General features: G+C 40.5%; 1 protein-coding gene across 1 annotated transcript; it reads right to left on the minus strand.

Annotated features, from left to right (window-relative positions):
- Positions 1–240: 240 nt before the first annotated feature.
- On the minus strand, positions 241–12,136 carry lck (LCK proto-oncogene, Src family tyrosine kinase). Its single transcript, XM_088305498.1, has 13 exons — positions 11,957–12,136; positions 10,897–11,009; positions 10,032–10,092; positions 9,666–9,756; positions 8,714–8,812; positions 8,486–8,589; positions 7,942–8,091; positions 7,711–7,863; positions 6,084–6,263; positions 3,011–3,087; positions 1,149–1,302; positions 700–831; positions 241–608 (listed from the first exon to the last, which is right to left on the minus strand). Exons 2-13 carry the CDS (start codon positions 11,002–11,004, stop codon positions 412–414), a joined length of 1,506 nt encoding a protein of 501 aa, XP_088161624.1. The 5' UTR covers positions 11,005–11,009; positions 11,957–12,136; the 3' UTR covers positions 241–411.
- Between the last annotated feature and the right edge of the window lie 507 nt (positions 12,137–12,643).

Here is a 12,643-nt window from a genome sequence, read left to right on the forward strand (position 1 = left end):
TCACCAAACCTCAGCGAGTGCGTTTCTGCTTCTGAGCAGGAGCCGCTTCAATCGGCCAGGAATCAAGTTGGCTCTGTTCACTCCCACAATGGTGCAAATGCCCATTTGTAACTGCGCCCGTCTATGAAAATACCAAAATAAAGAAAACTCCAACCATGTGCGCACTAATTTGTGCTAGACTTGCGATTGGCAAAAAATTAGGACCCAAAATGTGTGTGTTTGTCAAGCTGCTGCTATCATTCAATGATTTATTGTACAAAAAAGACAATCAATGTAACGCACCATATGAGGAAAACAATAGTAAAATTTTTCTTGAACAATTGTAATGAAAGCTAGAGAGAGCTGAAGAATTCAAGGAGACAGCCAACCACCAGGCCTTTAAAGTGGGAATGTGCCTTTGAGCAGTCAAGGCTACTCCTGATACTGACGCTCGGTGGCAATAAAGAAGTCCTCCAAAACACTCCTCAGGTACTCAAAGGTGGGTCTATTTTCCGGGTTCTCCGTCCAGCAGAGGCACATAACATTATAAAGTGCATCTGAACACTTTTCTGGCTTTGGCATCCTGTAGCCCTGCTCCAGGTTCTGGATCACCTCTGGGTTGGACATACCTGCACATCGATATAACAGTCAACCAGAAGTGTGGTTATCGTGAAATCATTTTTTTTAAAGATTGCAAAGAAAAAGCAAAGGAATGGTTACCAGGGTATGGTATACGTCCGTATGTGACTACTTCTGTTAGGAAGATCCCAAAAGACCACACATCTGACTTGATGGAAAATGTTCCATAGTTTATAGCTTCTGGGGCGGTCCATTTGATGGGAAACTTTGCTCCTGTTAACATAAAGATAAATTAACATTTGAGCTGCTATATAGTCAAATAATACTAAGTACTGTCCAATACGAGACAATACAATACAATTTTATTTATATAGCGCATTTGACTACAGCTGGAGCTTTAACAACGCGCTGTCTATATGCCATCATATAAATTAGCATTTAATTAGAACACAAATTCAAACACATAAACACATTTACAATAGATGCCAGAATCATAGCAGAAGAGCGACAGTCTCATGTTGAGTTGAAAGCTAAAGAATAAAAATATGTCTTCAAGCGCGTCTTAAAAAATGGACAGTATGTCTTCTTACCCTCCCGAGCTGTGTATTCATTGTCCTCAATGAGCCGAGCAAGTCCAAAGTCTGCCACCTTGCAGATGAGATCATGGGACACCAGAATGTTGGCAGCTCGGAGGTCCCTATGGATGTAATTCTTTTGCTCAATGTAATCCATGCCGTCCGCAACCTGCAGAGAGCAGCAAACCATCAGCCAGGCCCTTTGCTTTTTGTACAACATGGTTACCCCTAAGGTGGTGATGTAACTCAAATTTGCAAGTTCAAAGTAGTCTATACTGCAAACATGAAAGGTTATGACGGCAAAGTGGATAGATACATCATGTATACTTGTATGCGCATTAGTGTATTTCGATGGACATTTGGGTATACGATGGATGTGTGTTGTACGTGTAAATGTATGCTTAGGCAACCGTAGAGGGCAAAACTCAGAGCTTTTAAAATGCATCGAATTTTGTCACAACACTAAGAGGGTATATGGAGCAGTAATCAAGAGGATTACTTTCACACCTGTGTAGAATTAAGAGATTTATTTGTCATTGTGCTTCTCAGATATGATTTGAATAAACCATCGCTCGCCAGTGTGCAAAATGGCGTTGGCCGTTGGTGATGATCATTCTGGTTGACTGTTAGCTAACAAAATCAGTGAATGAGAAGTAGACTATCAAATAATACACACAAGCGTGTGTGGGGGTGCGTGTGTGTGTGTGCGTAGAGAGAAATAAGAGACAATGGTTGTCCTGTGTGTGTTTTGGACACAGATTAAGCCACGTCCATTTTTTGGGCAATTTATTCTGTCAAGGGAAAAGCTGAAGACTATCCCATCTGACATTGGGTGAAAGGCAGACTACGACCTGGCTTGGTTGGCAGTGAATTGCCGGGCATTGTTCTGGGTAGATAAGAAGAAATTTTCCCAGGTCAGGAAGGTAACGCTTCCCTTTTCTATCTTTGGCCGCACATCTCATCGCTTACTATGTCCTCCACCCAGGTACACAAATGGGCCTGCATAATGTCACCTATACTTCATCCTGCCCTAGTTCTTGGCTCATAATATCCAATTTACCCTTTATTCTGTTTCAGGCTAATTCCCGTGACCATGTATGTGCCCAAGTTATGGAGTATACGGACAATGGTGGGATTGTACGCATTTTGCTTGGTCTGAAGTGCATATTTCAGACCTCCAAAGAATGTCTCTCATAGGTGTCGTTGGCCTCAAGGACTCATGACATACAAGGAAGAAAGTCCGTTTATTCTTTTAGATTTCAGACATTGGCATTACACCACTATGCCCTTCTTTGCATTCATTGAATTGTCATATGAATCAGTCTTTTTTTCATTTTTTATTCATTTTTTTATTAGATCAACTTGTCCAATATGTACGTAATATTGCTAAAGCCCCCTCGTCTCGCTGCAAAGGAAAACAAAATGACACCTCTATATAGTATTGATATATTTCACTTTTATGGCAACATTTTCAAAACATGGGGATACGGCTTTGTTGGGTCCAATGAGATGTTATGTCACATTTACTGCTAGAAATTAGACAGACATTAGCCAACGAAGAGGACACAAAAAAAAAACAAAAAAACAATACCATAATGCAAAGGAAAGCGGCCGACCATTGTGACATTAAAAACCAACATCGTGCTGAGTATTTTTAATGAGCCAGAGGCGGAAGATGAGCTTAACTGCCTAAGGGAGGATTTGTGCCACCGCTCCGACCTCAAGACCCAGTGTTGAGTCCGTGGCTCATGGCCACAGAGGCTGAGTTTTGCCTGTGATGGTCATGCTAACTGACGATAACTCAAATAGTGTAAGTGGCTTGAAAGGAGACCACATCCCGGAGAGACAGACAGAGACAGAATGGAAGGCTGTCTTACCTGAGATGCCATGTCTATCAAAGATTTCATGGACAAATTACTCCCCTGTGTTGTTTTTAGGTATTCCAGCAAGCTACCTGCCAACAATACAGATTTCAGAAAGTCACACCTAGTGGTTTTATACATCCATTTTCTTTTCCAATTAGTCTCATATTATACACGGTATATATACATGACTATTATTGCATTCCGGTTAATCAGAATAATTCCGGTTAAACTGAATAATTCTTCAATCTGAGGGTGTTGCATTGGGCAATATTACCACGTGCTGGCAACTACCACAACTACCTTCGTGTTAAAACCCTGAAAAACTTTAACTGACTCCCTAGCCCAGGGGTGGGCAAACCTTTTGATTGGTGGGCCACAATGGGTTCTACAATTTGACCGAGGGGCTGGACCAGGAGCCGATGGATGGAGTGTTTTGGTAACCTCACCTCATCGGAGAAAAAGAAATGTATTTAATTTTAAATGAAAATGAGCAAAAGCATTACAACAAATTATATGTCTTTGACACACCACATTTTTTTTTCAAGTTCGGTGGGCCGGATTAAAACGTTTAACGGGCCGCATTTGGCCCCCGGGCCATAGTTTTCCCACGCCTGCTCTAGCCGTTTCTCAATTTACGGTATGTTCTTGTCAGTTGAGGTGATCTTGTGAAACGTCATCAGTCGCAACCCATGTCCCGTTCATACTGAAAGTACGAATAAATCAAGAATGCATGGAATACACGGCTGTTCTTGTCAGCTTGCTTAAAGTGTACCTGTGGTGGTCGGAAGGAACCTGTTTGTCAAGACACCCTGACAGCTAATGGGCATAGCCAGTCTGCAAGCGGTACAGCCATGACAAAGTCATCTTGGCCGAACCACCTCCCCAAATCAACGCAGGATTTTCTTGGTGAAGTCGTCACAGGTCATTCTTGCAATTTCCCAGAGTCAATACTGACACAAGGTCCGTCAATCCGTCACTGACGACACCCATTTTGCTTGCTGTGTGTCAGACGAGGCCGGTGCTAAAATTATTGCAGCATTCGCGGAGAATTTGCAAAACCATTCTTCAGGTTTAGTTGCGAGATTGTGAAAGTCATGGGATAGTTGTTACGGACATTTTGGGTGCCAGGAGAAGGTACTGTTGACCAACAGGACGGTACGCTGATCTTAATAGAGCTTGATGAATTGTTATTCCATAAATGCTATAGTATTCTAGCAGTGGTACAATGTATTCTAACCCCAAAAGATCTCCTTTAAGAAACTCTATGCTTTGAAAATGCACAGACAGACTTGGACCGGAAGAGCAGTTCAAATCAGGGAACATAACAGTGGAAGGAAGAAAATAGAGCATCAGTCAATTTGATGCTAAGTCGACAGTCAACTGCACTTCCAGGGCCTTTTTTCGGAGGGCAGATTAGAAAAGAACAATACCTTTATATGTCATCCAGCCACGTCAACCCAAAGGGAAGCAGTTAAAAAAAAAGAATGTCAGTGTCAGGAAAGAAGAGGCCTTACTGCCCTGTGCTTGGACTGCGTTTGAAGTCGGCCAGCCAAATGAATGGCCTTTGTCAAGGTCACACAGAAACCTCTGAGGAAACGCCTGTTATTTTCCATCTTTGTTGTTGTCGATAGTAAAGAAAGGGACAAATTGAAAAGACGGGAACTCCAAGCCATCCTTTCTCTTGTCAACAGAAGCAGCAATTGTTTCCTCTCTCCACGTGGATTTCAGACAAAGAGAGAGTCTCATGCAGAGCCACTGCTGGTGGTTTTACAGCCCAGTCGTAGAAGACTTTTTACAAAGGCGCGCCATTCAAGGCTGTGGTGATGTCTGGAGCAATACCTCAACCAATTTTGGTGTTGGTATTTATCGTGCGACAAAAAAAAAAAAATCATAAACCTTTGCAGATTATCAAGATTTCAAACTGTTATATATGGGGAAGGGAAAAGAAGATCCCGTGGCAAGATATGGTGCAAACTGCCTTTGTCGAGAGGCTATTTGTTTACAACTGCAATTGGGCTGTGCCAGTATTAGAGTGCACGTAACTGTGCATGTGTTTGTGTCAGCGGATGCACTGATTCTGGAGAGGAGCCAGCCATCGCTGAGGGTTTCCTAACAATAACCCGGCGAAACACCCTTTCCAATTTTAACACCTTCCCACAGACAGGCCTTGAGAGACTTCGCCTTGGTGAGTAAACACCGGCGACAGTACAGCGTCTGCAGGAGCATGCAAAGCCCAGTGGAAGTTAGTTTCCTACGAATGCTCCGGGAAATGAGTGCACAAGAAACTGTAAATAGCCAATCGGATGTCTTCAGCAGAGTAGAGAAACATGATCTCAAAGGGAAAATCTCACTAAAGTGCCACCTTATTACCTCCACAAAGCATGAAAACCCGAGGGCAACAGCTATTATTTTGGTTGTCTGATAGTTAAGAAGTATTGGATGATGAGTCATTTAATTCTGGAGCGGATCCAAAAAAGGGTGCAGATATACAGTAAACAATAATTTTCTTTTTACTTTGGGGCCAAACGAAGCTGAGACTAAGCATGAGCACTCAGATGGAGGAATGGGTTTATTTTCCCTTGGTAGGTGTCTGCCATCTACTGGGTTCCATTCTTGTTTCGATTGTCTCACATTGCTGACTGTGCTTTCTTTCAAAGCCCTCCATCCAATGAATTGTGCCATGTCACTTTTGAAAAACAAGTAGACGGGCAGCTTCTATTTGATGATTAAGCGGTCCTTACAAATTCTCTGCTTTACTGGAATATGTGAAACTAAAATGTGAGTCAAGACCAAGGTGAAAAATTAAGGTGATTCCAGGTTTTGTTCAAGCATGTGCTCTCTTATCCAAAGACTGTAACCGTATCAACATGTTTGATCCTGAACATGGATGACACAACGCTGAGAGCTATTTCGTTTGCACTTCTGTCTTTGCAATGTCTATGGGTAGATCCGTCTGATAATTAGGTAATCTTTTTAGGTGCTCATTTATTAGAAATACCCACGGGCCACATTCGTCTTTCTTCTTTATGCGCCAGGGATACATGAAATTCCGATTCCAAAGCAATAGTCAATGGTAGGTACGTACCATTTTCCATGTACTCCGTGACAATATAGATGGGCTCCTGGCTCACCACAGCGAAGAGGCGCACAAGGCGAGGATGCTGGAGGTTTTTCATCACATTGGCTTCTGCAAGAAAGGCTTCCGTCGACATTGTACCAATCTTGAGACTCTTAATGGCAACCTTCCTGTCATTATTGTAGAAACCTGAAAAGAAAGTCCTTGAAAATGAAGAAATGACATGGCCTTTATAGTAGCGGACATTGATAAGCGTCTGCGGTTTAGTCATGTATTTGAGGACGACTCGGAATCTAACGATACGTCTCAGAGCACGATGTTTATCTTGAAAGACAGAGATGAAAAACCACATGCAAGAAAAGACAGCAGTGTAGCTGTAATTTGAAATGTGACCATTTTCAAGAAAAATACACCACGAAACAAAAAACTTATCATATTATCAATATACTACAAGAGCTCTTTTGAGTAAGCAACGGTTTGACTCTATGTGGGTGTCTTGCTTTTTCTTTGTTTTTTTTCGTGGCCTTTTTGGTGGCGTTTCTTCCCCCCAAAAAATAGCATGCCTTAAACAGGAAGTCAACCCTCAAAAATTCTTTGCAAAATGTTCAATGCGCCTTCACTCGTCTAAACATGGCATTCTGATTAATATTTTGTTTGAGTTAAGCAGTAAAATCCACCTGTTTTTAGCCATCTCAGGCGTGAGCCCTGAGCATCTGTGATGTCATTTTCAGTCGACAGCAGTGAAAATGTTTGCCCCTTGAAATGCCGGAAAACGGGTGTAAATGAAATATTAATCAGAATTCCAAGATTATGGAAGGAAGGGTCATTAAATGGTTTAAATTGTAGTCGACTTTATGCGACCAAATTTTCAGGAGCGCTGGGGCTGTGTAATAGAAAACACCCAGAAAGGCTAAACACACAAACTAGACGCCACGAAAATGAAGATGAACAACTTTTTACACCGAGTGCACTTGCGCCAGCTACGAAAATAGCGCCCAAATGTTTTATTGTTGTTAATTCTCAATATTATCAAAGACTGTCCAAATTTTACTAAGAGTTGTTGATCCATTCTTTCTATTTCAGTTATTTCCTTGGTAAAAAAAAACAAACGCATTCAATTCAAACAAGTCAGAGGTGAGTCAGCGTTATAGACCTTAGAGGTTGAACTATAGTAAAAAAGTGACCACAATATGGATAAGTTGAAACGAAGGTCATGTTTTCACACTCACTGTGGTGATAATTAATCACAGCGGGTATGATGGAATTTAAAAACAGAGGAAGCAGCCTTCCAATTAATGATAACAGGGCCGTGACACATATTGTCCAAGTACTGCAATAGCAATTTAAGCAAAGCTATTTGGCCTCTGGATCAACTTGCACAATGGCTGGTCACGCTCCTATTGTTCAAATAAAATTCCTTAAATGCAGAAATTCCACGGAAAGTTTGATGAATGGACTTTGAGTTACGCTTCATGACAAGGTTAATTTCTTGCTTTATTCTCTAGGTCGAAGAGCTCAAAGAAGCATGCAGTAAAGTCTGCATTGGGCACACTTGAGTTCTGGCGACTATATGTGGTATTCCCCACACAGAGATGGATCTCATCCAAACAAAGAACACAGTTGTTGATCCGCTCACCCATCCAGACGTCTCCAAACTGGCCCGCTCCAAGCTTATTCACCAATTTCAGGTACTCCCGGGGGATCTCCCATTCATCTTGCCACCATGGTTTCTGAGGAGCTCTCGACTGGCATGGCTTCCCCAACTTGGTACACAAACCATCGGCATCACCTGAACGACAGAAAGTGGATCAGTGGGAGACATCACGGCCGTTAACTTGACTTTTTGGGGTGTACGGAATACACATACGTGTGTGATGCTGGACGAGCTCCTTCAGTGAATTAAAAGATATCTTGGTGGTGATGTAAAAGCCACCGTTATCCAAGTTGCGGATCCTGTAGTGCTTTACTCCTTCACCCGTGTTTTGGTCAAAGTCCCTGATGGACAAGGAGTATGACCCTGAAATAAATAAGATACAGACATTTACAGTACAAATGAGAGGAGGAGTTTATGTTCTCTTTTTGCCATTGGAATGACAATTGCACCGTTGATTCCCATCATTGCTACGTATCACCCCTTTTCTTTAATTTTTTTTTCCACATTTGTTAACTGAACAAACTTGGGACGGTATCTCTACTAAAAGCCACTATAATTGCATCAAGTGAAAAAGTTTCATCTCATTATGTCGGTAAATGTTTGTTCTGAATCCTTTGAACCCCAACCCAAGTCCTTCTGAGTTTTTTTTTTTTACTAAACAGAAGCCCTTTCCCTGTTGGGGGAATTTTGAATGGATGAAGTTTTGACAATACCCTTCCTGACTCCAACTCTCAATATGTAATCTGCAATCTGTCACCTTTGGTTGTCTCACTCTCACGTATTAAGAAGGCGCCCTTCGTGTTCCCGGGAGCGAGCAGGAGCCTCATGGAATCATTTCGAGAAATGCTTTTAAAGAACCACCTGCAATACACAACATGCTTCACACTCAAAATGAACACCCTTTTTTAGGATGGTGAGGTGGAAGGACACAGATTATTTGGGGTAAAAATGTTCCTCAGTGCTAGATACTGCCTGTGTGACGTACGGTTCTGTCTCCTCGGTGTTCATTGCAATAAAGTTGTGTGGGATGTAGCCCTTCTGTCCTGTGGTGAGAGACTCTGCCAAATACCACTCTGGATCATCCCTGATCGTCAAAACACAAAATCATCAGTCAGCTGATATGTGTGCAAAAAAGAGACAAATAGAAATCATGAGAAATTTTACTTGAAATGTGTTTTTTTTATAAAGTAATCATAATGTATGATTTTTTAAAAACAGTTTATTTGTGTGATACAGCTGCAAATAAGTATGTGAACATCTGTCGATCAACTAAAATTCTGACCATCAAAGACTTAATTTCCTCACTCTCTCTCTCTCGCTTTCTCCTTCTCTCTCTCTCTCTCTTTCTCACTCTCACTCTCTCTCTCAATCTGATCACAATGTCCGTTGTTTCTGTCAAAGTGGACATCATGAGAGAGGACCAAGGAGGACACCACTGTTGAATATCTCATCTCATTTTCGGAATCACTTATGAGAATCGCAGCTGTGCTGGAGTCCATCTTTGGGCACCCTGAACTAGTGGCCAGCCAATAGCAAGGCACATAAAGACAAATGAACGCCACACTCGCACTTACTCCTAAGGACAATTTAGAGTCTCCAATTAAATAATTGTGCATATTTGAGGAATGTGGGAGGAAACCTGACTACCTTGGGAAATTATGGTCGATAGTTACTTTTCATCAAATTTTTATTTATCATTACTTTTGTCAGAAACAAGTTATTTCTGAGACCAATATGTTTATTTTCTTCCATTAACAGAGTGCTACCAACAATTGTGTCCATGTATGTATTAGTTTATTTTTAGAGTGATTAATATAGAATATTGTCAAACAAAAGCTAGGGCAACCGTTAAAATCATGAAAACGGCCACTTACAGCTCAGCTTGCGGGAATAAAATGTTTCAGATGAAACGAGCCTGTCACATGTTCTGAACTCACCGGTTAATTATCTTGAGTTTTTCTCCCTTTTCAAAGCCCAGGTCACCATCATGGGTGGGTTCATAGTTGTAGCAAGCCACTGCCATGTTCTCTGCGAAAGCATTCCCAATTGTGTAATCATTTTTTCCTCAATGTCTAAAACCATTTTGAGTGGAATGAGCCTGGGAGCAATTGCTTTACATACAATGCCAATTCAAGAGTGGGATTTTATATTCTTCTTTATAATACTGTGAAAAACTATTCATTTCATGGTTGCATCTTGCAAAAGAAAAGTAAAATAAAAACATAAATAAATCTAATAAGGGTACAATTATACAAAATAAAACCCTTGCCAAATAAAAGAGGAAATCCAGTGTTTGTTGTTACCGGGTAGAGGAGATGAAGGTGGTGAACCCTGTGATGGATATGGAATTAGCTGATCTGTATACTGGTGACAGAAGACAAGAAAACATGCATTTAAGTAAATGAGCATTAATGGGGAGGTTAACCCCCCAAAAATATTTACAAGAAAAAGTTCCATGTGCCTTCATTAATCAAAAAATGGTGTTGTGATTAATATTGCGTTTTTGGAATATGAGTTAAGCGGTAAAATTCACCCATTTTTAGCCATCTCACGGGGTGGACATTTTGTCAACTTCTGTTGACTGAAAATCAACATCACATTTGTTCAGCTAACGAACAATTATGGCTAAGCTTCAGAAAACAGATGAGTCATGATTGGTCATGACTGTGATGTCATTTTCAGTTGACAAAAGTGACAAAATGGCCACCCCTTGATTGGGTGAAAAACGTGTGTATTTTACTGCTTAACTCATATTTCGCAAACACAATATTAATCAGAATGACTTTAATCGACTAGTGAGCTCGCATAAAACATATTCTTGAAAATAAAAATTTGGGGTTGACTTCCCCTTTAATGTCATTTTAACCAGGCTATCAGCAATAGATAAAACATTTACAGTACTTAAACTACCAACGACAATTCAGGTAAATCAAGTCTGTGACGAAACAGTTATGCTGTATTCTCTAAATGTATAAATAAATATCTTCTGTGTTAACTCAACCAAATTACAATGTAGATTTTGAATCACAAACTTAAAATATTGTTGAACCAATGTTGATTGACCATCAGGCTTCAACTAAAAAGAAAAATAATGACACTATAAAAACTGTTATGAACAGTTTTGCACTTCCTGCTGTACTTATAAACAAAACTTTTAAGTGCACTTACTGGGTTGCACGATTGTGGAGGTATGGGACAGTTACAGTGTTCACAAAATTCATCCAAGTTCTCGATCCATTCAGCGTCTGAGTAGTCGGAGCTGCAGTTACATCCCATCTTTTCTGCAAGTTAATAATATTATTGAAAATTAATAGATCATTTTTGGGCCACCAGCCAATGTAATTATTAGTGCACTTAAATCAATACATTGAATTACAAACAGACCAATAAGCCAAAAGGGAAATACAACGGTTATGTCTAAGATTTCCAAAACTGCCTTAACCACTACTGCATGCTTTGTTTGAAAATTGAGTCTTTGTAGTGAACCAACGAAAGGATTCATCCAAGAGCAGCTTGACCTAATTACTGTTGGTTCCAAAATGTCAAATAATGCTCCTATTCTAATCCAATTTCAAGCTCTAGAAACGTGTACTTCAACTTGTAGCGACTAAAGCTGTGCTCCCCATTGTATTGTTTCAAGATCACTTGGTCCTCATTGGACCAGAACCAGAAGATTACAGCATTTGCCTCCCTCCACAGTCTCAAAGTCATGGGAAAAATTCATGGACTAAGACCCCAAGGAACAAATCTCAAGACTTTTTTTCCACTACTATCTTTTTTTGTACTCTCAGTGGAGAGCAAGTCAACATTTGAGGGGACATTGAGGAGATCTTCTTCTTGTGATTTCCAGCTGAAAGTCTTCCCAAATAAACACCGCTTATTATTGTTTGCTATGTTTTCAGTGTTGAATTTGACAAATGACCAAAGAAGGATTTGGTCTATTTTCGTAAAACTGAAATGAACGCTTCCACAAATACAACGACAAAAAGCTGAAGATAGTCTCACTGCCGTAAAATGAAATTTGAAATTAGTGCGAAAGTTATGATTATGCTAGGATTCAATCTTTAAAACAGAAGAACTCGTAAAAAGGATTTCAGACTGTGGTACCTCACACATCCCTGTTCTCATGCTCGTAGAAGATTTTCAATGCGAGGCTCTTTTTGTTGGATGAACTTTGTCCCTTTCACTTTGTCTACGCATGATGTACGATCACAAGTGAGAAACTCACCTCGTTGTACAGGAAATGTGTCTTCATGCACATCAGAGTTCTGGTTCCGCCATCGGTGTATTGGATGTAAATGAAGATATTTAGAAATCACTTTTCACCACTTGAGCGTGGCTGTGACGATATGATCATTTGTCTGTCTCGTTCGATATGACTGACAGTGCTTGCATGCGTCTGCACACACACACACACACACGCTGAAGTAGCAAAGGAGAGCTGCAAGAGAGCTTCCTGTCGTTGAGAGGATATCGGTTGCACTGCAGTCATTTAACAGGTGCTTAGTGTGCACGCGTTTTGGCGCTATGGTAGAAGGGTTAGGACAGCACGTTTTCCAAAGAATTTGGTCATCCCGATGTGGCACTATGTTGAGGCAGTGCTTTTTGTTGTTGTTGTTGTTTATAACTGGAGAAAAGATATCACAACCAACCACACTTAAGTTGGTTACCTACCAGAGAAAGTATAAAAGTGCGATGTTTTATTTTTCCACTTTAAATGTCTGTTCGGTTCCAATACTATGACCTTCACAGTCAACACGCACATTTTTGTGATTTTGATACATACAGAATATATGAAAAGTATTTTTACTTGGGCTGTCAAAATGAAAGCATTAACTCAGGTCATTATTCCAAAAAGATTTAACTCAGTTATATATTTTAACTCAATTAACTCAGTTTGATTTACTTAAAAAAT

This window comes from Idiotropiscis lumnitzeri, chromosome 1, assembly GCF_059441095.1.
Source record: "Idiotropiscis lumnitzeri isolate Australia: NSW breed Sydney's pygmy pipehorse chromosome 1, RoL_Ilum_1.0, whole genome shotgun sequence".
Taxonomy (NCBI): Eukaryota; Metazoa; Chordata; class Actinopteri; order Syngnathiformes; family Syngnathidae; genus Idiotropiscis; species Idiotropiscis lumnitzeri.

Bases quoted from the DNA above. Each gene is read 5' to 3' on its own strand.
- lck (XM_088305498.1), bottom strand. From the start codon at position 11,004: ATGGGATGTAACTGCAGCTCCGACTACTCAGACGCTGAATGGATCGAG. The intron at 9,757-10,031 runs GTAACAACAAAC...ATGCTTTCGCAG, and splicing joins ACCTTCATCTCCTCTACCCG to AGAACATGGCAGTGGCTTGC. The intron at 1,303-3,010 runs GTAAGACAGCCT...TGCTCTCTGCAG, and splicing joins TGATAGACATGGCATCTCAG to GTTGCGGACGGCATGGATTA.